Source organism: Oryza brachyantha, chromosome 5, assembly GCF_000231095.2.
Source record: "Oryza brachyantha chromosome 5, ObraRS2, whole genome shotgun sequence".
In the NCBI taxonomy this organism is placed as follows: Eukaryota; Viridiplantae; Streptophyta; class Magnoliopsida; order Poales; family Poaceae; genus Oryza; species Oryza brachyantha.
Window position 1 is genome coordinate 9,455,232 of NC_023167.2, and position 23,321 is coordinate 9,478,552.

The 23,321-nt window shown below is 42.2% G+C and overlaps 1 protein-coding gene across 7 annotated transcripts; it reads left to right on the forward strand.

Moving 5' to 3' along the window:
• On the forward strand, positions 1 to 23,316 carry LOC102699786 (CBL-interacting protein kinase 18). Of its 7 annotated transcripts, XR_005811893.1 has the most exons (9): positions 1 to 575; positions 2,275 to 2,361; positions 17,044 to 17,156; positions 17,522 to 17,563; positions 17,683 to 17,767; positions 17,866 to 17,924; positions 18,397 to 18,436; positions 18,798 to 19,088; positions 21,383 to 21,468. XR_005811893.1 is itself a non-coding variant. In XM_040524344.1 (6 exons), exon 6 carries the CDS (start codon positions 21,687 to 21,689, stop codon positions 23,055 to 23,057), a length of 1,371 nt encoding a protein of 456 aa, XP_040380278.1. In that variant the 5' UTR covers positions 17,100 to 17,156; positions 17,522 to 17,616; positions 17,683 to 17,767; positions 17,866 to 17,924; positions 18,798 to 19,088; positions 21,383 to 21,686; the 3' UTR covers positions 23,058 to 23,316. The 7 variants fall into 7 exon arrangements, 6 of the variants coding, with proteins under 6 accessions (XP_040380278.1, XP_040380280.1, XP_040380279.1 ...); XM_040524344.1 differs by lacking the exons at positions 1 to 575; positions 2,275 to 2,361; positions 18,397 to 18,436 and having other exon boundaries at positions 17,100 to 17,156; positions 17,522 to 17,616; positions 21,383 to 23,316; XM_040524346.1 differs by lacking the exons at positions 1 to 575; positions 2,275 to 2,361; positions 18,397 to 18,436 and having other exon boundaries at positions 17,100 to 17,156; positions 17,522 to 17,616; positions 17,693 to 17,767; positions 21,383 to 23,316.
• The last annotated feature ends 5 nt before the right edge of the window (positions 23,317 to 23,321 follow it).

A 23,321-nucleotide genomic window follows, 5' to 3' on the forward strand; every position in this document is an offset into this window, starting at 1 on the left:
TTCCTCTCTCTCACTCTCTCTTCCTCTTTCTCTCCTCGATCTGCGCCTGGCCAAGGAGGAGGCGGCGGAGCAGGCGGCACGGCTGAGGAGCCGGCGCCGGGAATGGGCGGCGGGCGCCATGGCCAAGTAGCGGGCGGCGGGGGACACGACGAGAAGGAGGCGGTGGGCGAAGGCCGGGTGGCGAAGATCTAGCGCAGGGGCCCCACCCTTATGCGGATCTGGCAGCGGCGGATGGCGGCGGTCGATGGCCGGGCGGCGCGGATCCGGTGCAGGGGGCCTTCCCTCGTGCGGATGGGAGCGAGCAGCGGTGGCGGGAGCGAGCGGAGGCGGCGCATGGGCGATGACGACGACGACACCGACCCCGACGACGACGACGACGACGTGGGCGGTGGCGGCGGTGGCAACCCCGACGGCGACGATCCGGCGGTGGAGAGCCTCGTCCTGCCCGGTTCTGGCAGCAGCGGGCCTCATCCCACCCAGATCTAGAGGCGGGAGCGTCCAGCGGGATCGGGGGCGGCGGGAGTGGGAGCTGGCGGCGGCGGCGAGAGCGGGGGCAGGTCGTGGCGGGCGGCTAGGTTTTTCTTTGGAATTTTACTTTTTTTCGCAGTTTTTTCTCTTTGCATGTGGTCGGCTTAAGCGCCCGCATGCAAAAATCGGATTTTTGCATGCGGGTGCCATGGCCTCATGGAAAGATGGCGATCTTTGCAGACGATTCTCGCATCCGGCTGGCCCAATGTAACATACTAGATTTCTTTTAGGGAAAATTTTTTTTGCGAAATTATTTTAAAAATTTCCGTTCTTCGTTCGTCGAGTTGGAGCTTCTAAACTCTCTTTTTCTTTTATCTTTTCGTCTATCACCGTCTACTCAAATATCTACCACCAAATTTAATTTCTTCCACAATTATTCGACATCAAACCATCGCCACCAAAATTTCTAACCATACCATTTCCACTCAAAATAGTACGAATCCAATCTCGCTCGAATCGCTGTTTTATTTATTCATCCAATCAAATCCATCCAGCCAGCTATATATCCAACTCTAGCACACAGTCTCTCCGTGTGTTCTTTTCGGTGTGCGGCACTGCCGTCACTGTCTTGCTAAGGCATCTTGCTAAGGCAGTAGCCACGCAACAGCTCCGTCACCACGCGTCGTTGTTGGACGCACGCCTTGCCACTGAAGTAACCAGCGACCGACTCAAAGCCGAGCCAGGCGTCGCCATCCTCTCACCACCGCCTCTGCTCTCTCTCAAATCTTTCTCTCTGCCTCCTCTCTCTCGCTACTGCCACCCTGAGAAGAGAAGCCCTAGATAAGCCAGCAACTCCTCCCTCTCCTTCTTTTACCAGCCCTCCTCCTTTGCTAAGAAGGAAAGAAAGCTCCTGAGCTCTTCTCTCTCCAGTTCTTCACGCCACCATTGGGGTTGTCACATACTTCACCATCTCCGGCCAACTCGTGCAGCCTCCTCGCGCCACCAGCATCTCCTAGCAATAGGTAAACCACCTCTAAAGTTTCCCCTTCCTCCCAGTGACCGTGGCAAGCAGCCTTCGAGCTCTCACTTGCTGCCATGGCTGCCACTGTGGTCAGTCCAGCCAGCGCCATTTCTCTTTCAAGAAACTACAAAAATGGAACCCCCTTGACCTAGAACACATGATGCTTCCTCGTTCCAATCGATTCCATCACCGGAGCTGCCACTTTTATACCCAAGGTCACCAAAGCTCTAGATCTGGAACTTGCGTTTCAGCCATCATGGGCATCCTCTCTAAAAACTATAAGCACCATTCATTTCATCATTCCTGGGGACATGTTTTTCTTATGGCGTTCTCATCATTTCACTACCGTAGCCCTAACTCCATATGCAATGCCCCCTCTTTGTTTCTCTGCCTGTACGGATGAACCAGGGAAGAAGATGAACAGTGCTAGCCAGGCACTGTTCTCTCTTGGCTGAGCCCAACCATTTCACTTGAGTCTTCCAAATAGTAACCAAACCACTATAAAATCAATTCAAACTAGTATATATCAACTCATTATGATTTCCATTCAGTACACCTCCATTTTAAACCTCAAGATTCTAAATTATTTTGTCTTTACCCTCATCAATTACCACATACATCACAGCCATATTCCCAAAATTCATTTGAAGCTATTCTAAAACCCTTTGATTCATTAATTTATCTATTTCAGCTCCAGTTGCCTTTTCTTTATTTTGTTTGTTCCGTTTATTTATAGATTTTGTTTATAGGCTTACTTGGTCTGTTATTTCGTGTGTGTGCGATAGATCGATCCGAAGCCGTCGCCGACCCCGCAGGAGCTGACGTGGACCCTGAAGGCTACGCTGAAGCAGCAGAAGACCACATTGCGCAAGGCAAGCCACGAAACCATCTTTGATCATTTCGAGAACCTAGTAGAGAACCACTTAGTATTTTATGCATTACTTAATTGCGAATACTATTTTGGCGTATTATTTACTTTTGAAATAATATGGTTACATTAGTTACTGACTTTCTATATACTTGTTATTACAGCCAATACTTTGAATTGTTATATCATGTGCCTTGATAGCCTAGGTATAGCCCTGCATACTTCAGAATAACATTGTAGTGGATAATACCACCAAACTTCTATACACATACATCTATTTTGCCCGTCGTCACATGATGACGCCATTGGGCTGCATAAAAATATTGTTTTGATATAAATCACTCGCCTTGAGTGATATGGAAGATGACTCCGAGTGAACGTTGATGTTCTGGATATTATGATATATATTATTGTGTTTATTATATGCATGTGATGTGTTAATTTATTTGCTTCCCCGGATATAAGGATAAAAACCCTCTTACGCCATGGAAAGTGATATAGTTCGCGCCCATCCATAGGACTGAGTAATCGGACTTAACCTAGTATGTGGTCCCACTATATGAACGACTGTTAGAGGCTCTAGGAGCATATAGGAGTGGACATGTGTAAGAGGCCGCGGGCCAAGTTGACATGATCTCACAACAGTGGCACCCGTGAAAGCAACGACCCTACTATGCCTTGCTTGTGGCCGAGCAAGTGCCCGACTGCTAGGACGGACGATATCCCACTAGGTGGTACTAGTAGTAAGTGGGACTAACGAACGGTTCTGTTATCTCAACTCTGATCCAATCGTGGTATCGTGTGGGTAAAGCTTGGCAGACGCTACAGAGTCGTATTGTATTCGAATACGCCATGCTCCCGGTTAATGGAGATGTGTCATTGGGTGATTCCTATTTCTTATGGTATGAGTAGATTTTATAATTAAAATTTGGATTGAAATAAGATGAGAATGATGGTGATTAATATTGCTACATTTTAAACTGTCGATTTATAAATGTTTGCAAATAAATTGTTTTATCAAAGTAGGGAAAAACTATTTATAATAGGCTTATTAGCAAACCACCTTGATGAACCCTATATCCTTATACTACTTGCATGTACTTTACTTGTATTATGGGTTTGTGGTTTGCTGGGTACGTTTGTACTCACCCCTTGCATATAATGTGGTCCAGAAGAGCAGTTCTTCGTCGAAGAAGCGCCAGAGGGTGAAGAGTTCTTTTGTGGCGAGGAGTTCTTTTAGGTCGGCCTGCTCTCAGGCGTGCCTGTGGTGTTTAGTTGGGTTTTGCGTTTGGTTCTTTTGCTTGTAGGTTAGCCTGTTGTGTGGGTTTGGCCGTTTGGCCCCTAAAAGCTGTTGTAGTTGCCTTTTGTACGTTATTTCATGTAAAAATATACTGATATTGTAATCAAAGCTGTTCTGTTTATCAATCTATGCACGATCGAAATCCTAGATGATCGTGGGTGGTCTTGGGATACCGAGCTTAAACAGGGTATCCCCACACCCAACCGCATGTGAAAATCGTGTTCGCCCGTTTGCAAAAACCGGTTATGTAGTAGTGCGCGTAATACCCTAGTTTTGTTATATGCTACGTGACTTGGAAAAAGTTACTATCTCCCCTCCTCATGCTTGTTCCTCCTTTTATAGTAACAAGAGGAGTACATAAGGTCAGATTGGTGAAATGATGGAAGACTTTCTTATCGATGAAACCTAGTGACTGATGACTAATAGCAAGTAACCGAAGGATGACTAGTCAAGCATACGAAGGTGGTGGTTGTTGATGTCAAATTCACACTGTTGTCATACGAAAGTCGCTCTAGCACACACAAAGGCCTGAGATGTCTAGTTAACTCTATTGCATGTTTGCAAGCTTATGATATTCTGGTGGAGGACTAAACATGTTTGGATTCACAATTTCACATCCTTGGTATAACATAAGTAGTATGATGAACGGTGTTTCCTATCGGCTATTTTGTAGGAGGTGCGCCGATAGGAAAATAGATGCAACATCTGGGTGGCTCATGTGCAATGAATCTAGCTATTATCTTCTTGATCAAATTCTGAAGATTTTGTTTGATCAATGCATGATGAACGACCTTGTTGATGGTTTGTTGAAACATCTTCTCAGGGCTACCAGGTTGAAGTTGTTGGTTGATTCGCCTAATTCAAATGCTGCCAATTATGGTATTTGACTCTTTTGAATTAGCCTTTGTTGTATCATACTAAATTACTGTAAACATAACTTATGAAACTCTTTGACAATTTGCTCAACCAGCTATTTTTGTTCAATTATGCATCAGAACCAATATTTTTTTCCTTCTACTCTTGACATTTTAGCTTGTACTATAGCTGGTTCCACCAAGCGTGCCAAATCTATGTTGACACAAAATTCACACCGTTGTGATGCAAAAAATCACGCTAGCAAATGAAGGCCTATGTGGTCTGCTTAACTCTAGTGCAAGTCCGTTGACACCAAATCTAGCTTATCTTGGGCAACCAAAAACGTGTTGATCTGGTATATTGAATACACGCGAAGGCCTAGAAGATCTGCTTAGCTATAGTGCAGGTTCTAGATCTTGATGAGGTGTGTGCATGCCAATCAGTATAACTAATAAGATGTCGATGTAGTAGCGATTAGCCGATAGGTTGAACAATGAAGTAGTTGCTACAATTGGCTAATACGAACTTTGATATAATCTGTATAAGTCGATGCAACACTTAAATAACTCATCGACTAATACCTCAATGAAACAATAATTGATGATCACTAACTTAAATAAATCTAACTCACAACCACAATCCTATAGGTCGAACCTAATCAATGCAGTATAAAGTTGATAATAGCCTGATAGATTTATGCAAGCCGATATGACACTGATCAAAGTGGTCATCTATTGAATATAAAGAAGACAGTAAAACCATCAAATAAAAATTCAACGCATCAAATAAGACCGCTAACCCTTTGAAGAAACATTAGCATGAACCTATCAACTTAGCAGGACTTAGATTATCAACAACAATCTAATAGGTTGGACATGAGCAACACAACACGAGATTGTATATAATAACCTAATCTCCATGAGTCGATAAATATATTTAATGTAATGGATATAACAAATCAATTGACACCTGCGTCATCCTCACTGGTGTCCGGTGCTCAAGGTCTTCTTCCTCTACTTTGAGCATCGCTGCTGTATCTCCAGACTGCTACCATCGCTGCTCTAGGACGGTGGTCAAACTACCTCTATATGGCTACCGACGTCTCCGTTCAGGCTGTTGGTCTCGTTGCTTCGTCTTCATCCAACATGTCTCATCGTCAGCATCGTCGCATCTTTCTCAATTACACTTCGCTCTTCTCTGACAACTGCATGTTGCTTCGACCATTCTTCCTCTTTCTTGTTCTCGTGTCACTATCGTCCCATATGCTTTCTCTGCTAGTCTCCTTTGACAGTGGCGTATGATTCATGGTGGTCTTCTATCTCGACAATGTAGTATTGGCAACATGTTGGCTGCATTCATCTTGAATTGTGTCTGGGTCAAGCAAACCCAACATGGCATCTCATCCTGCATGGTTCGACAACATCTACTCTTTGGCGTCATCTTCATCAATGACTACCACAATTTTGTCACTGTCTTCAGCACGTCCTTACCAATGACCACTCTATGGAGCCTCGACATTATCAGCTTCCCGACTTCAGCTACATCGACCACAACTACTTCACGCACAACTTCATCAACCACAGGTCCCTCATGTCCTTACCTTTGGCTATGTCGTCTATGTCACAAAGGGCTATCATCCGTATTCAGCACTCTGACAGTTTCTTCTTCAGTCCAAGTGTCTGCACTGCTCACGCTTGGACTATGGCACATCGTTGTGCCTTCACACCGACCTCCACCAGGATGTGTAAATTCAATGAAAAGGTAGAGGGCTATTATCGATGTTATGAGAGCCAAAGTACCCACACTGGTGGCTCACGGCACCAAAGGAGATGCCAGGTCGGACGAAGCGCCCTTTCCCCGAAGGACCATCCACCCAAAGGATCCTCCACCAAAGGAGGACAGGCACCCTAAGGCAACACCGCGTGCCCATTGCCCTAACCCCCCAAGTCCGGCACTGTAAGCCCGAGGTACCTACTGTAATCAATGTTGCATACAGGGATGGCAGCTTCCCCGATGGGCCAGGGATCCATTGGGCCCACCACCACGATGTCGGAGACGAACCAAAAAAATCCTCGCGAGGCCCTGAAATGCAATTTTCTAGTAAATTTTGGCCAGATAACATATATCATATATATACCCTAACCCTATTTTCTCCACTATTCTCTTGTCTCTCTCCTCTCCACACCCAACCGTCTTGCCCTCTCCAGTCTTCTCCTCCATGTCTCCGCCGCCGACGTCGGTGGTGCCCGAGTCTCTTGTTCGCCATCGTCGCCCACGCAGCCCAAGCTCAACGTCTACTGCCATGCCTCCTCTCCTCCCCCATCGCCACGCCCTATCTCCTCCTCTTCTTTGTCGCCGTCGCCGCTCGCCAACACCATCGACTACTTAGTTGCTCCATGCCACGCACCACGGCCATTACCCCGCCTATCGCCGCTAGCCAACCCCCGCCCGTCGTCACCCGCTTGCTGGCTAGGAACCTTGCAGTCGTCAGCTCATCGCTGAGTCGCCTTCCACACGGGGCCCCTGGACAGGGCCATTCTAGCCTAACCCAACCCGTTGCCAACCCTATGCGCATTGTGTTGGACACCATACATTAAATATGATGGGAATTGGGACTCTCACACATGTAAAAATGAGAAGAGCAACCCTGGAAACTCCTAAATTTTGCATCGTGAAAAAAGGGAGAGCTATAGTTGGAACTCCCTCCTACATGTATTCAATCAAAATCCATACTTGTCACACCCAGAAATTTACACCAAATTTCTGAACAATAGCATCTATTAAATCTCGGTTCAGGAATCAGCCCGAGTACACGCTATGATAGATTACTACACAGTTCCACGTCTTAAAAACAAATAGAAATAATTATCTATCGAAATGCAGCGGAAAAAGAAAACAAACTAAACCATCTAATCTTCAACTTCAGCTGGCGATGACGGCTCCACACCACAGGCATTCTCGACGGCGGACTGAACCCCACTTCAACCTTCGGAACCACCTTCTGACTGAAACTCTGGCGCTTTCTCTAGTGGGGGAAAAATTAAGTAAGGCTGAGTACAAACCACCATACTCAACAAGTAACACCCCAAAGAGAAAGAATAATGAATGCAATAGGGTATCAAGGATAGGCTAAGGTTAAATTGCATAAAAGCGGCAGTAATTTAGTAAAACAGTAAATAAAATAAACTGAAATAATAGTAAAGTAAACAGTTAAAATAACCATCCACTGTCCAACGTTACACCACGCTGCAATAGTCCCAGACCGCTGTCGAACGTTACACCACGTAGCAACAGGCTCGACCCTCTGCCCAACGTACACCACGTTGCAACAGACCCAAACCACTGCCAACGTTACACCACGTTGACAGGGTCAAACCAGCTCCAAATTCATCAAGTTATTAAAAGGTTCAACTAATTCCAGTGAATCTGTCAGTTCACCCAATAACCACGGGCACGACTATTCGAACAGTTTTACTCTGCAGAGGTGTATAACTTTACCCACAAGACACAGCTCCACTACACTTGAACGTGCGCCGGTGTACCACCACGATACCAAGGAAACTGTGATAGGACCCATCACATAACCTTCCCTATTTAATCGCACCGTACTTCAGGTTTCACCCCCTCCTTTACACAAAGTCGGGCAGTCCCCTCTTGTGCCTTGGTAGATCCGAAAGTAGCAGAGGCTTTTGTTACACCATGATTGCCCGTCCATACTCCATCACGCCTACCCTTGCCTTGGTACGTCAAATAGTTTGAAGCCATGCTCCAAATCCCACCTTACCCATTTCAGCTTGTGGTTAGTACGAGTAAGACTTCCAGGATTTTCCGAGAACCAGTCCTTAATTGCCATGGGCGCGACTCTAAAAAACCATACACCCACAGCCCACCATAAGCAATATTTTAGTTGTCATTCATCCACATCGGGAAATGAATAATGATCACAACCATTAAAGGTCTATCAAAGAGTAATCAATAATTAACTGATAATTGGTGAGCTAGTTGAACTAAGCATGGCTAAGCATTGACTAACTCTAATTCTAGTCAAATTAACCCCGAGATAACAATAATAATAAGTGGGAATCAACGGGTATAAATAAAGGTAAATGCCCAATAGAGAAAGTAAAATGAATACATTTAAATACAATGCATGTTTGAATGTAAAAGCGGGGGATTTTATCAATATTAGGGTCAATAATATCAAAGAGGGGTGCCACTTGCCTTGCTCAGAACCACGAGGACCTTCAGCGACAACTTCGAGGACGATCGGCGCTTCGACGGGCGAAAAACCTATGACAAACTGAGCAAAACAAGCAAAACAGGCTATAAAACTACTGAAACAGAGAAAGAAACTATTTTTAGTGGATTCTCAACATTTTTCTGGATTTAATGAAACTTGAATGGGCCTAAACGGAGACTAGATGAATTAGTTATGATTTTTAGAAGTTTTCTGGGGTTTTTAGCTAAACAGAAAAGTCCTAAATCAATTATTGCGCAATTAATAGGGGTGCTGACGTCAGCAAAGGAGAGAGGAGGCGCTGACGTTAGCGGGGAGAGATGAGGCGCTGACGGGTGGGGACCACCGGTCGGCGGGTGAGGGAGGAAGGAGAGAGGGTGACACGCGGGTCCGGGGGGAAGAGAGAGGAAGGGGAGGGCAGCGACCGACGGCTGACAGGTAGGACCCGTCGGTCAGGAGAGAGGGAGGGAGGAGGAGGTGTGGCCGATGGGTGGGGCCCGTCGGTCAGAGTGGGAGAGCAGGGGAGCGAGGAGGGAGGCACTCGGCCGGAAGGGGAAGACGGCGCCGGCGGCGAGTGGGTGGCGGAGGGCAGCAACGGCGACGGCGATGACCGGCGGCGCGAGGGCGACGACGACGACGGCGACGGCTGGCGGCGGGAGGGCGACGACGACGGTCGGCGCAAGGAAACGAGCGGCGGCGCATGGCGTCGAGGGCGACGGCGACGGCACGCGGGAAGGGGAGACGGTCGTGCAGGAAGGCGGACGTGTCGCCACGTCGGTGTCGCGGCGGCGAAGGCCGGTGGCGGCGCGGCTGCGACGGCCGGGGATTCACGGCTCTCGGCGACGGTGAGGTAGGATACCCGGCGGCGGCGGAAAAAGAGAGGGAGAGAAGTGGGAAGTGCTCACCAGCGGCGACGGAGGACGGCAACAGGTCGGTGAGGAGGGGGAACAGGGAGTGACGGGGACGAGCGGCGGCTTGCGGCGTCCGGTGGCGAGATCGGTCGACGACGGCGAGGAAGCGGCGATGCACGGGCGAGGGGAAAAGTGGCGGTGGGGTGGAGAGGCGGGGGTTTTATAGAGTGGTGACGCCAGCTAGGGCGGGGCAGCGGTTGCGGTGGCCGTTGCAACGGCGGAGGCGAAGTCGGCTCCGGCAGCGAGGCGGACTCGGGCTCGGCCGGCACGGGGAGGGAGAGCGGACTTCGGGCACGAGCGCGGATGGACGAGGCGCGCTGGACCGTGACGGCCCAGGCGGGGAGCGAAGGGCGCGCGGGGACGAGGGGAGAGGATGGGCCGAGCTGGGCCGAGTGGCCGGCGGCCTAGGCGGAGGGGGAGAGGCGTGGCGGGAAGGAGAAGGAAGCGGCCCGGCTCGGCCGGACCAGGCCGGGAGAGGGAGGAGGGGAAAAAGAAAAAGGAAAAAGAAGAAGGAAAAAGAAATGAGGAAAATTAGACTTCAGCCCAATTCGAGAGGGAAGGGAAAAAGAAAGAAAAGGAGGGAAAAATGAAAGCCCCACTTTTGCCAAATTTTAAATTAAGTTTATTTGAGCAAATTTTATTGATTGTAATTCAAGTTTAAATCCTGTTAATAACTTAAAAGTGCTTTTTGGGACATTTTAGAACATTCCGAAAAGCTTCCAATTAATTAATTAATTAATACACCTGTTTTCTCTTGACCTTTAATTAACAAGTTATTTTTAATGCATTGTTTAATTATTTTTAGGTTTGGGTAAAACTCAGGGCGTGACAATACTCATTCATCCACTCAATAGGAGTAGGGTATTATATGTCCACGTGGTCCAAACATGCATACATGGATTTCTTCCACGTATCCTCCTCCCTCATCTCTAATCTACCTTATATCCGCAGCCTGTGGATTCCCCCGCGCTCCCTGGGACAAACACAAAAGGGGATACCCCCGGCCTTCGTACTCAAGAAACGATCCTCTGACAGCTCTAGACTAAAAGTGCATCTAGGCCCCCTAATTTGTTTTGGTGATTAATTACAATCAAATGATGAGGACTAATAATGTGTGTGAGAATGTGAAGGTATATTAGCCCTCATGAGAGAATTTGTTGTTGCGCTGCCCACGTTGGAAAGACAAGAAAATTGGTATATTCATGTGGCGTGTGTGTTTATTTTTTGAATTTGAGTCAACTAGGAATGCCGTATTATAAAGAGGGATGCACAAATGAATTCTAGTAATGAATCCGGTGCTAGGAAATATATTTGAAGTGCATCTTTCGCTATCTTTTTGAACTTGTGCTGGCATTTACGGAAGTTCCGAAGGTGACTACGAAACTTGCGAAGAGGTCAGATTTGGTTCTGTAAGATTCACAGAAGTTCCGAAGAGAGCTATGGAAGTTCCGAAGATAGCAGAATTTGGCTCTGTAAAATTCACGGAAGTTCCGAAGAGGACCTTCGAAAGTTCCGAAGAAATCAATTTCGGTTCTGTGAGATTCACGGAAGTTCCGAAAGTTGTGACTGGAACTTCCGAAGACTTGATTTTTTTTCGCAGTTGACTTTGAGTTTTCTAAGTGTTGGGGGCTGCTATTTTGAACTGACCAGAAGTTCCGAACAGAGCATCTTTTGCCCCCAATGGGCAGAAATGGAGTGGGGGGTATAAATACCCCCTCCCATCCCCAAGCTAGGGTTGCTACTCACATTGCTTACTCATTTGGCCTTTGCCTTGCTTTCTTAATATTCACTTTGAGCTTTGCTTTCTCACTTCCTCCTCTCCACGAATCTAAGTGTTTTGGATTTTGTGTGTGTGAGAGTTGGTGGATTTGAGTTGGTTTGAGTGCTTGCTGTTGACTTTGTGAAAAATTTCTTGAGTACTAGATTCATCCCCAAGAACTCATTGCAAGATTGTTACTCTTGGTGGTTGAGGATACCTAGACGGCTAGGCGTCGTTCCTTCAGCCGCCAAAGTTCTTGTGGTGCGTCAGGAAAGGTTTGTGAAGGTTGGGTCTCACCTCCAAAAGGGAAGAGATACCTCGAGTGAGGAAAGGGTTGTGGAACCTCGGTAAAAGTCCCCGTCTCCACTTGTGGTGAAATCTCTCTAACTTATGATTTGAGCTTTGCTTTTTGTGCAATGCTTGGAGGTGGTTTGCTTATTTAAGTTTTGGTTGACTAGATCTACTCATTTCTTGTTCTAGATCTGGTGCTGTCGGAAGTTCCGAAGATCAACGGAACTTCCGAAGGACGGAAGTTCCGAAGCCCTGACTAAAACTTTCGAAAGTTTCAACTTCCGCTTTTTAGGTTTAATTTTTAAATCGTCTATTCACCCCTTCTAGGCCTTGATATACTCTTTTAACCACTATTGTCCGATGCCCATACAGCCAAATCACTAACAATATCATCAAAGGTAAATGTTTGGTTAGTATGACCAAGTATTTGGGGTTCAGGGACAACTTTAAACATTGGACTATTAATTAATATTCACTCCATTCATATTGTAAAATTATAATGGCACCTTTGCAAATTTTTCTATCTAAATTCATCTATTGATCCATGTATATTACGTGTATATATATATATATATATGTATAGATTCATTAACATTCATATAAATATAGACATTGCTAAAAAATTGTCGTTGTAAATTGGTGGTAGTAATTATTAAAATATTTAGTTCAAAGACACTAGGAAAGCAAGTTAGATGAGTTGGAAAAAGTTCCATAATAAAAGTAAAGATTTGATTATTTTTATATATTATAATAGAAAAATTATAGTTAAAAATAGTTTTTATAGACCGTGTTGTTATCAAACAATATGAATTATCAAACAATAGTATGGGTTGATATCTAGTCTACTCGACTTAGCTCGGTCTAGCTCATTAGGTAACAAGCTAGCTTGGCGCGTCACATGGCTCGTGCTAGCTCGCAAGCATAGTCACATCTAGACATGATGGTTTGGGGAGAAGCATGCACACCACAAATTCATGGAAGGAGATTGGTGGCGGCCAATGTCATGCTTGTTGGTGGAGGACATCCACAACCGGAGGCATGCTTATGGGCAGAGGGCGATGGTTGGTGCCGCTCGAGGATGGCGACAATGGATGACATGCTCATAGGTGGAGGATAGCGATGGTCAGGAGCGCTCGTGCGTGCGGATGATGATGGTGATCTAGAACACACTCACCAACCGAGGATCACTTCCACCTAAGGGAGGAAGACAGAGGCTGATGATGATGTGGGAGGTGATACATGGCAGGTGGCCGGCGGTGGTGGAGGTGTGTGCATGTGGTGTGGATAAGCGTGGATGAGGGGTAGAGTTAAGATTTGTTTCCTTAGGGCATCTTCAATACAAAGCTAAACATTAAGTCCCAAAAATCATATATTAGAGCCTTACTAAAATATAATGGGCCTAAAAATTACCCCATACTCCAATAGAAATTCAAATATTAGATCCTAATAGTTAGTTGGTTGGCCACATAAGCAAGGTGGGAACAAATTGTTTGATCATGACGTCGCTCTCTTCCTTCTCCCCTTTTGCACGAACGACCTATGTCATTGCCATATAATCTGTTTGATCTTCTTCTATTTTGTGAAAAAACGGAAAACCAATATGATGTCCTAGCCAACCATGTCATCCATCAGGTAATATCCTACTCAATTTTATTAATATATTTAGATCCATGTACCATAGCTCATGGTTCATCATGTTATCGAGATAAAATGTGTTTTAACGGTCGGCTTGGTTACAAGTGGCGTGGAAGTTGTTTATCTAGATTTCACATAAACTAAATCTTGATATTCACAAATATTGCATATTGTACGGAATATTTCTCATCTAATAATTAAAAGGTTTGTCCATAGAATATAATTTTATTTTCCATCTTTCTCCAGAACATGGGCTATACTGGAACATATGATCATAAGTATTATTTTTCTGCAATTTTTCTATACATAATATGAATTTCTATACATTAAGTGAATTTCTACACAGTAATCCATATTAATTTAAAATTGAACTATATGTGCATCTTATAATACAAAAAAAATTAAAAAAATATATTTAGGCTTATGTGCTCCATTCTAGCCTACATCTTAGAGATAGATGAAAAATTAAATTGTCTTATAAGGACAATTCAAATTTTTGTCCCTAAATTACCACATAGTAATTACAGTAATATCAATATTTGGTTAAAAAATTATGCAAACTAACATGACACCAAATTTTTGGTCCACAAGCTTGCCATAAAAAACTTAAATGATTTTAATAAAATCGGAGCATATATTGTTCATAAATTGATTCATCTCTCATGTAGTTTCTTAGAACTGAACACAAATATATCTATTTATGAACCATGTATGGTCCCACTTTATTAAAACTATTTAATTATTTTATGACAAACTTATTAACCAAAAATATGGTGCCATGTCATTTTGCACAATTTTCTGACCAAATATACATATTGTTGTAATTATTATGTGTTTATTTGGGGATAGAAAATTGAATTGTACTTACAAGATGATTTAATTTTTCATCTATCTCAAGGACATGGGCTATAATGGAACATATGAGCCTAAATATTATTTTTCTGTAATTTTTGGTATTTTATTAGATGCACTTGTAGTTCAGTTTTGAATTAATTTCCGTAATGATGTAGAAATTCAATTAACATATAGAAAATAGTAAATCAACTCCAAAATTCTTGAAACTTATAAAAGACAACTTATACGTAGTCTATTACATATGAAAAATAAAATAATATATATGAGATAATTATTTTATGTGTTACTTATATAATTGTGCAATAACTAAAAAAGAAAACAAGAGAGGGACGAGAATTGGACTTCTTTTGGGCTAAAACCAAGGAGAAGGGAGGGGAGTTGGGCTCAGTGACCAGACCGAAAGAGGGGGAGAGAGTGCTGGGCCTAAAATAGCCCAAAGCAATGAGAGAGTTTTTAAACATTTTAGATTTAATATAAACACTCGAATGATGTTTTATTTATTAAGAATACTTGACATGCTCACATGATTCCAGAAAAATCTAGAAAATATATGAGCACGCAAAGTATTTAATAAAATTTTATCTTGACTATTTTCATGTTGAAAATTTTCCATAAATTTTAACCTATCATTCCTTTTGCATTTTAAACTTATTATAAAGAAAATATTAAACAAATAAATTTTAGATTAATATTTTCTGGGCCGTGACATATAAATTTTATAAATATTATATTATATTATATTATCATTTTTTAAATTTTTGGTTATTTACAAAAAATAAATCCAACCATAATTGACTTTCGAAAAATATATTTTTCGTATTTACATCACTTGTTAATTCTTTTAACCTTTGGTACAAATTTTGGAATTAAATTATCATATAATGTAGTATAACAAGATTTTTTTTAAAAAAAAAATAATAGTTCTATATTTTATGACGATTACTATTGTCATCGTGCTATCGTCATGGAGTCCGTGCAGAGTATACTGTGACGATAATTATGACAGAGACACAATTTGATCATAAACAGTTATCATCCTGTGAACGGTCGTCATAAATAGCCTCTGTTTGTAACATATATGTGTTCTGTCATCAGGTAATCGTCACAGAAGCTCAGATTTGTTGTAGTATATCCTCGCTCCTTAATTCAACAACTATTAGATGAATCCTCATCTGATGATGATGATGAGTTTTTTTGGCTACAGTACAAGTCCTTTACTACTATTCACACTAATAATAAACCAAAAATGGTGGGTTTTTTTGCTGGACATTAAATGATTGACTGTAGCCTAGAAGCATGGCACTTGAGATTATACCACGATTGCTTCTCCAATAATCCAACTTATGGGCCGATTATTTTAGACATAGCTTTCTACCAAGTCAATTTTATTTAATTAATCATTATTGCGGATGTTAATATATACACCCTATTATATTTTGATTTGTTCGTGTATGTTTATAATGAGTCGTCCTCTTTTTTACACATAATGAATGAAGTAGAACAACATGATCACTATTTTGTGCAGAAGAGAAATACAGGTGGTATACTTAGATTAAGTTGTTTGCACAAGATCATTGTAGCGCCCCGTCAGTTATCTTATGGTGTAGCTGCAATATTGTAGATAATTATTACGGCATGAGGGAAAGTACCACTCTTAAGAGTTTGAGAAGGTTGATTAGGTCTAATTAACGAAGTTCTCTCCACAATGGTTGTATGATCCTCCTCATGTTTCCTACTTTGACCATCCCAATCAGTTGATAGTTGCCCTCATCCAGCAAATTAGTGTAGTATCCTTCTTCTTCCATTTTCAATAGTTCTATTGCATAAACAATGTTTTGCACTATCCATAGCATTAATATACATATTAAAGCACAATAATCTTCAAACAAAGTGGCCTTAATGTCTGCTATCTGCATGGACTTTAGGGAATATATTATTTTCTGACATGTTGAGCTAATTTCGGGTACTCGTTTAAATTTAAGGTTGTAGTTTTGTGTCATAGCATGTACTCCCTATTGATAGAGTGAGACACACATGCCTAATGGTGCAACTCTATCCACCTGGAGGGGAGAGGGTAGCTACATCAGTTCTAATACATTAAGGAAGGCACTTAGGTACATCAGTTCTGGTAAATTTGTATTTTTCTCATCATTCACGTATACTAGGCTGATTTGAATATCATTCTAATCTGATCTAATACTGATGATCTCTTCAAGCACGAGAATGTTTGTTTTCGTTTGCACAACATATCTGGTTGGATATTTTGAAGAAATAAAACAGGGAAGAGCTCTTCTAGTTATCTTATTAGTGAATTTCGTTTCTCTATTTACAATCGTTAACTCACTCTTACAGAATCATAATACAAGACACTTCTTATGATTTTTGTATCATCCATTTCATAAAAAAAATAATACTAACTACAACTCTTAAAATATAAACACTACTCGTTCAAACTCACATATGTATTTTTTTACTACTTTTCCTCCTCCGTCCGTTTACCCCTCCCCTTCCCACGTCGCACATCCACCCAAGGAAAAAAACTCCCCAACCATCGCACAAATCCAAAAAAAAAAAAAAAAAACGCCGCAACTAAAAAAGGAAAAAATGCACTAACGCACGCACCCTCGCACAAGGCACAACCAGCCGAGCCCGTCCGTTGTCATCGCTTCTTCGCCGCCGCCCGGTCCCCGTAGCCGATCTGCGCCGCCGCCAACTTGCTCCCACAGCAGTCGCCACAGCCGCGTCACCTCCAACCCACCGCCGCCGACTCCCAATACCCTCCATCCCTCCCGCTTCGCCAGCGTCGGCTGCCCTTCTGATGGGAAGTGTGGGTTGCGTTTCAGGATTCGGAGGTTGGGGAGAGGACATCAACAGGAGGAGGAAGGAGAAGAAGGGGAGGAAACCCGCGCTGTTCCTTCGTCCATGTCAGGCCATCTCGATCGCTTCGTGCGGACATGTGAGTATCTATCTCTTCGTCGGTCGTTCGAGCTTGTGTTCTTTTGTTTGCTCGATTTTTTTTCCGGCGAGATTTGGTTGCGGAGTTAGGGGATTGGATTGAACTGCTTTGAGATGCCTCGCCGATGGTGTAACTTCACGATCACACTATGCATGCACTTGTGAGATTAAATGTTGTACAAGACATGAAAATACAATATTCAACTGAACATGAATGTCAATCATTGTTTAAAAAAAACTTAATATTAGCCTGGAAGGCAGAAAAGTCAAATGGAGCAGATATGAAAATTCATATGCAAATATGCAATCATGTTCTTCCGAAATGAGTTTTGATGAAGGAAACTGAGATGTGGCATGTATGTGCAGCTGGATGAAGAGCTTGAGATTGAGCAATTGAGGAAAGAGCAGGTGCCAAAAGCTCATCCAATGCTGGATTTCTCCAGGCCATTTGTGATGAAAAGGTAAATGAATCTGGATGTTAGCATTTCCATAATCTAAAAAAGAATTATCTTGTTGTTATATTTCAGGTTAATTCAGCTAAGTTGTGTTGTTGCAAATGCAAATCAGTGAAACCTCAAACAGTTCCAATCGAGCTAAAATGTCACCCCAGCAGTATGCAACCGTCCATCCCATGTTCTGCCTCACCATGGCAGTATAAAAAGATCTTCATTTTATTCTTGCTCTTCATTCATTCTTGCAATTAAATACAGACGAGGCAGTGGCGTGGAAATCGTGTTGTTCAAACCCTGTGCTCTCACCATGGTGCAAGGTAGATCCTGCTCTCTCTCGCATTCTTCCTTGCATGTTTTATTCCTTTCTCACTTTCTTTGTTTGCTTGACTGGCAATAAAAAATTCACTACAATTGGTGAGCCCATTTTTTTAGCTCAGGATGAATGGACATGAAAGCATGATAGTCTAAGGGTGCGTTTAGATTTAAAAATTTATTGGAAGAAATGTCACGTCATGATGTGCTTTTAATCTAAGGTATATTGGCCCATTTGTGGGTGAATATCCGAAACATGACATATTTTTATTGAGAGATATATAAGATGCATTATGCTTGAAGGATTCGTTTATGTGAAAATTTTTCTTCAATTTGTTCTCTTGTTCGTGCTATGAATTGTGGCTAATTACTGTCCATTGTGAATTGAACTTTTTGTTCTTCAATTAGGTTATTAGCACTTTCTTCTTGTTTGTTATACATTGAACTAATGCAAGTTTTCATTCTATATTGTTTCAGGTGAGTGTCCTTAGATCAGTCCAGTATGGGTTTGTGATCAGTAAGAAAACCAACTTGCTAGAGATGCGTGGGTGTATTATGTTCTTGTAGAGTTCTGGATGAGACTTCTAAATGTGAAAATCTTGAGCTGTTTTATCAAGATATTTTGTTAGGATTATATAGGTTCAATGTCTTTTGATATGTATGCTGAATATTGTTATTTTGACATCATTTGGATGTGTGGATTAATTGAACCTTGGTTAGAATACTTTCTATGATTGCTCCAAAAGTCCCACGTCGTCGCACAGGAAATGAAATTTGTGCTTTGAGTTAACTATTTTCTTGTCAAATATAGTTAGTCATTGTACCGTGAATGACGTTAGTTGCTACCAGCTTGATGAGAGAAGGCAATAATGCTGCAGGAAAGGGCCAAAAAGCATAATTGAGGCCACCCGTCGCAGGCAAGGTTTGGTGGCCAGCGAAGGTTGAAGAAGGCCGGCACGGACCACCTCCTCGCCGTCTCTCTCCCACCATAAATCCGTGCCCCAGGCCAGTTCACCCGCCTCCTCCCACTTTCCTGCCTCCCCTTCCCTCTGCAGCGGACGACGGCAGCAACCCGAGCATCCGCATTGCTGTCCGCGGGGCTCGATTGGACTCCCCAGATCCCGTTTCGTGGCTGCTGCCTGCGCCTGCGATCATCGGTGCCCTTCAAGGTATCCCAAATTCCGCTTCTTTGCTCTCTCTCTCTCTCTCTCTCTCTGCCCAGTTGATTTAGCTTGCCCGCCGAGGCGTCCCTGGATTTGTGGTCGTTCCTGTGTGTGCTCCCAGACCTGACGAAGCTGATAGGGAAATCTGACGTGCACGGGGAGAGGTCCAGCGACGAAGTTTTTGTTGTGTTCGTGACCAACAGCTAGTGATGAGTTCACATCTAGTCTTTGGATTTGTGGCTAGAATGCTAGATCGATTCGGTTTCCCCCTTTTGGATTGCCAGTATCGGCGGTGATTTGTTTAATTTGTGCTAAAGAAGTAATTATACACTTGAGCTCTCTTCTGAAAGAGTTTCACCTTTTTTTTTAAAAAAAAAGTTGCACAAACAACGTAATTGGAATCGTTGACTGTTCATAGGCTGTACCAAGATCAACAGGGTTAGAGAGACTACACCAATTCTGAATCCATTTGTAGCATTGAGGTCTTTAATTTACCTAGTTGTTGTTACCTGCATCTTGTGGTGAAAACTGAATGGCTTTTAAATTAGCTCAGTTGGTGAAACTGAATGATTCGATACGTTAAATACCAATTTGCAGTTCAGATCTAGACTTCCTTTCGCTGTACGACTAATTTAGTCACTGGGCCCGCTACAAATTCATGGGCATAAACTATGCCTATGATAAAATATGTGAAGTGCATATAATGCACCTTTTATATCCAGAAAGTTCTTTTATCAATTATATGTTCATGAGTTCATCACATAGGGCCGAACAAGATTCCCAGGTTGAATAAAAAAATATTGTGTGATTCAATAGCTACATTATATCACCTGAACCCCTAGATGACCTTCATCTGATACGTATTCGGAAACCATAATTCCCACATGGGCTTCAATTCATTTCCATTGAGTGCCCATACTTAAGCTGAAATGACACGGGTCAATCAATTCCACATATTCTCGCTGCTAATTGATGCATCCAAATAAATAGTTCAACTCTTTGCCGTAAACTGTTTCTCTAGTTCTTTTTATTGAACTACTCCAGTGAACTGGAAAGCTGTTGTTTACTCTACGGAGTAAGTCAACACTGTTTGATCCACTTCACTTGTCTTGCCATAAGATAAAAATTTCATATGATCCACTGGGTGGATTTATCAATTATCACTTTATTTTACATCATGCTGTCTCAATCCCTGCCTTGTAAAACAATTCCTTTGAAGGTTTAGATCATCTGCTTTGTTCTCCATATCTTTTTTACTAATCTTTAATGATCTTCCGAGAAGCACAACAGTAAATAAAATTATGCAGTGGGCCGTACTAATGAAATTATACCTGGTTTCTAGTCAATTGAAGTATTTAAATATATCTAAAGAATTGCTGGTTGCTATCTTTTTGTTTCTATTTTTGTGCTATGTGTTGTCTACATATTAAGGTTCTAAAACAATAAACAAGACATATTCTGAGTTTCTCTTTGGCATAGTTTATTTGGACCTTTTTTCCTTAATGTTGATATTCCTTTGTCTTTAGGTGCATGTGTTCACATGCACCGTTAGCTGGATTTTGTCCAAAGTAGGATTTGGACTTACTGGAGTTTGAGTTATGAATTATGTTAATTAGCCATATACCTGTCCATGTGCATGACTGCAATGACGCTGGTCCTAGCTTTTGCTTTTCTTCAGTGAAGGCCAGTCCTAGCTAGGTGGACTGTTCACACTTCACACCACAGGTCAGGCTATGTGTTGGCGGAAGTTCAGATTAGGCTTGCCACACCCCTAAGCCCAAGCTTCATTGGACCTGCTAGGTCAAGCATATAGGGAACATACAGACATATGTCACACACAAACTGACCCTGCTAATCCATTAGTTAACTCCACTTCTAACTTCATGGCTAGATCACTGTCTTTCCTTTTATCTGCATGTGTACTTTATTTTAATTAGTTTACGAAGATATTTTTTCTCTTCTGCCCATCCCTTTTGTACCTGCAATCTTTGCTATCACTTTTTGAAACACTAGCTAAATACAAAGTGCTTTGCTATGGAGAAATATGATTATACACATGATAGTATTGTTTGGAACTCTTATTTTAGAGATGAAAAATAGAACCAATATATAGGACATTTTGAAATAATTTATACATAAAGGAGTAGTTGGTAAGACAAAATATATAATATAGTTTGTGGATGTTAAATTCACTGCCATCACCATTAGCTTCTTTTAGAATAGTACTATAGATATAGATTGTTATCTTTGTCCTTTTTTTCTGCCAAATAGTTAATCATGCCTTTTTGTTTGTACTGCAGTATTTCACATTGCAGTGAAAGGCCATTCTAGGGAATGCAGAAAGATGTGCTTGCACGCCAGAGATAACTCCTGTGAAGAGGAGGGCATTTCTCCCATTGATTTGAGATCACTAATTCTTGATGAGCAAGGATTACAGTTGCTCACTTGGTGCGTTCTACAATCACAAAGTAATAATGATGCTATCAATGTCAGAAATACTGCTATGCTAGATCATGCAATTTCTGATGATGGTTGAAGTTTTTGCTATTACGGTTTCTCTCTAAAATTCCAATAGGAAATTGTCTGCTAGCATTTTTTTGAACGATGGAACTTGAGAAGAATGGAAACATTTTACTGCAAAGGTATGAGATTGGAAAATTATTGGGGCAAGGAACTTTTGCCAAGGTTTATCATTCTAGGAACATTGTAACTTCTCAAAGTGTGGCTATAAAGGTGATTGACAAGGACAAAATTTTCAAGGTTGGCCTAATGGATCAGATTAAGCGAGAGATATCAGTGATGAAATTAGTGAGGCACCCCAACATTGTACAGCTGTATGAGGTCATGGCTACCAAATCCAGGATATACTTTGTGCTAGAATATGTCAAGGGTGGTGAATTGTTTAATAAGGTAGCTAAAGGTAGGCTAAAAGAAGATGCTGCAAGGAAGTACTTCCAGCAGTTGGTAAGTGCTGTTGATTTCTGTCACAGTAGAGGTGTTTATCATCGTGATCTGAAGCCAGAAAACCTACTTGTTGATGAAAATGGAAATCTGAAAATTTCCGATTTTGGACTGAGTGCTCTTGCTGAATCAAGACGACAAGATGGCCTTCTACACACAACTTGTGGAACTCCAGCATATGTGGCACCTGAGGTGATCAGCCGAAAAGGGTATGACGGTGTCAAGGTTGACACATGGTCTTGTGGTGTGATCCTTTTTGTTTTGATGGCTGGTTATCTTCCTTTCCAAGATTCAAATTTGATGGAGATGTACAGAAAGATTGGGAAAGCAGAGTTCAAATGCCCAGCTTGGTTTCCATCTGATGTACGAAAGCTAGTGTCAAGAATTCTTGATCCAAACCCAAGGAGTAGAATGCCAATTACAAAAATAATGGAAACTTACTGGTTTAAAAAAGGACTTGACAGCAAGCTAATCCGTAAGAATATGGAGACACAGGCGTCAGTTACAGCACTTGCTGATGTTAATGTTATTTTCTCCTCCATGGGTAGCAGTAGCAGCAAAAAGACTGAGGAGAAACAGGATGCTGGAAAGCTGACCAACCTTAACGCTTTTGATATTATTTCTCTTTCAGAAGGCTTTGATCTTTCTGGCTTGTTTGAGGAGACAGATAAAAAGAAAGAGGCAAGGTTTACATCAAGTCAATCAGCTTCAGCTATTATCTCAAAACTAGAGGATGCCGCCACATGTTCGAAGTTGACAGTTAAAAAGAAAGAAGGCGGTGTGCTGAAAATGGAAGGTGCAAATGAAGGAAGGAAAGGTGTATTGGCAATAGATGCAGAGATCTTTGAGGTTACTCCTTCATTTCATTTGGTAGAAATCAAGAAGAACAATGGAGATACACTGGAATACCAAAATTTGTGGAAGCAAGACATGAAACCAGCTCTTCAGGACATTGTTTGGGCTTGGCAAGGTGAGCGTCAAGATCAGCAACCTGAAGATCATGGTCATCCATAGATTTGTTTCAATGTTGAACTGATTTGTCATGTCAGTAAAGACATTGCTTATCATGTTGGCATCCAAAATTGTATCTCGTGGTTCTATTCAATCTTCTGGTGTTCTCAAATTCATAGCTATGTAATTGGATTCTGAACTTATAATGCTAAAAATCTTGTTTGATTTTATTATTCGAAATATGCCCAAGAATATGTTACAAAACTCAATATTTAATGATTTAATGCCTGCCTAAAGCTGAAGGGCTGAACACCATCTTCCAGATGG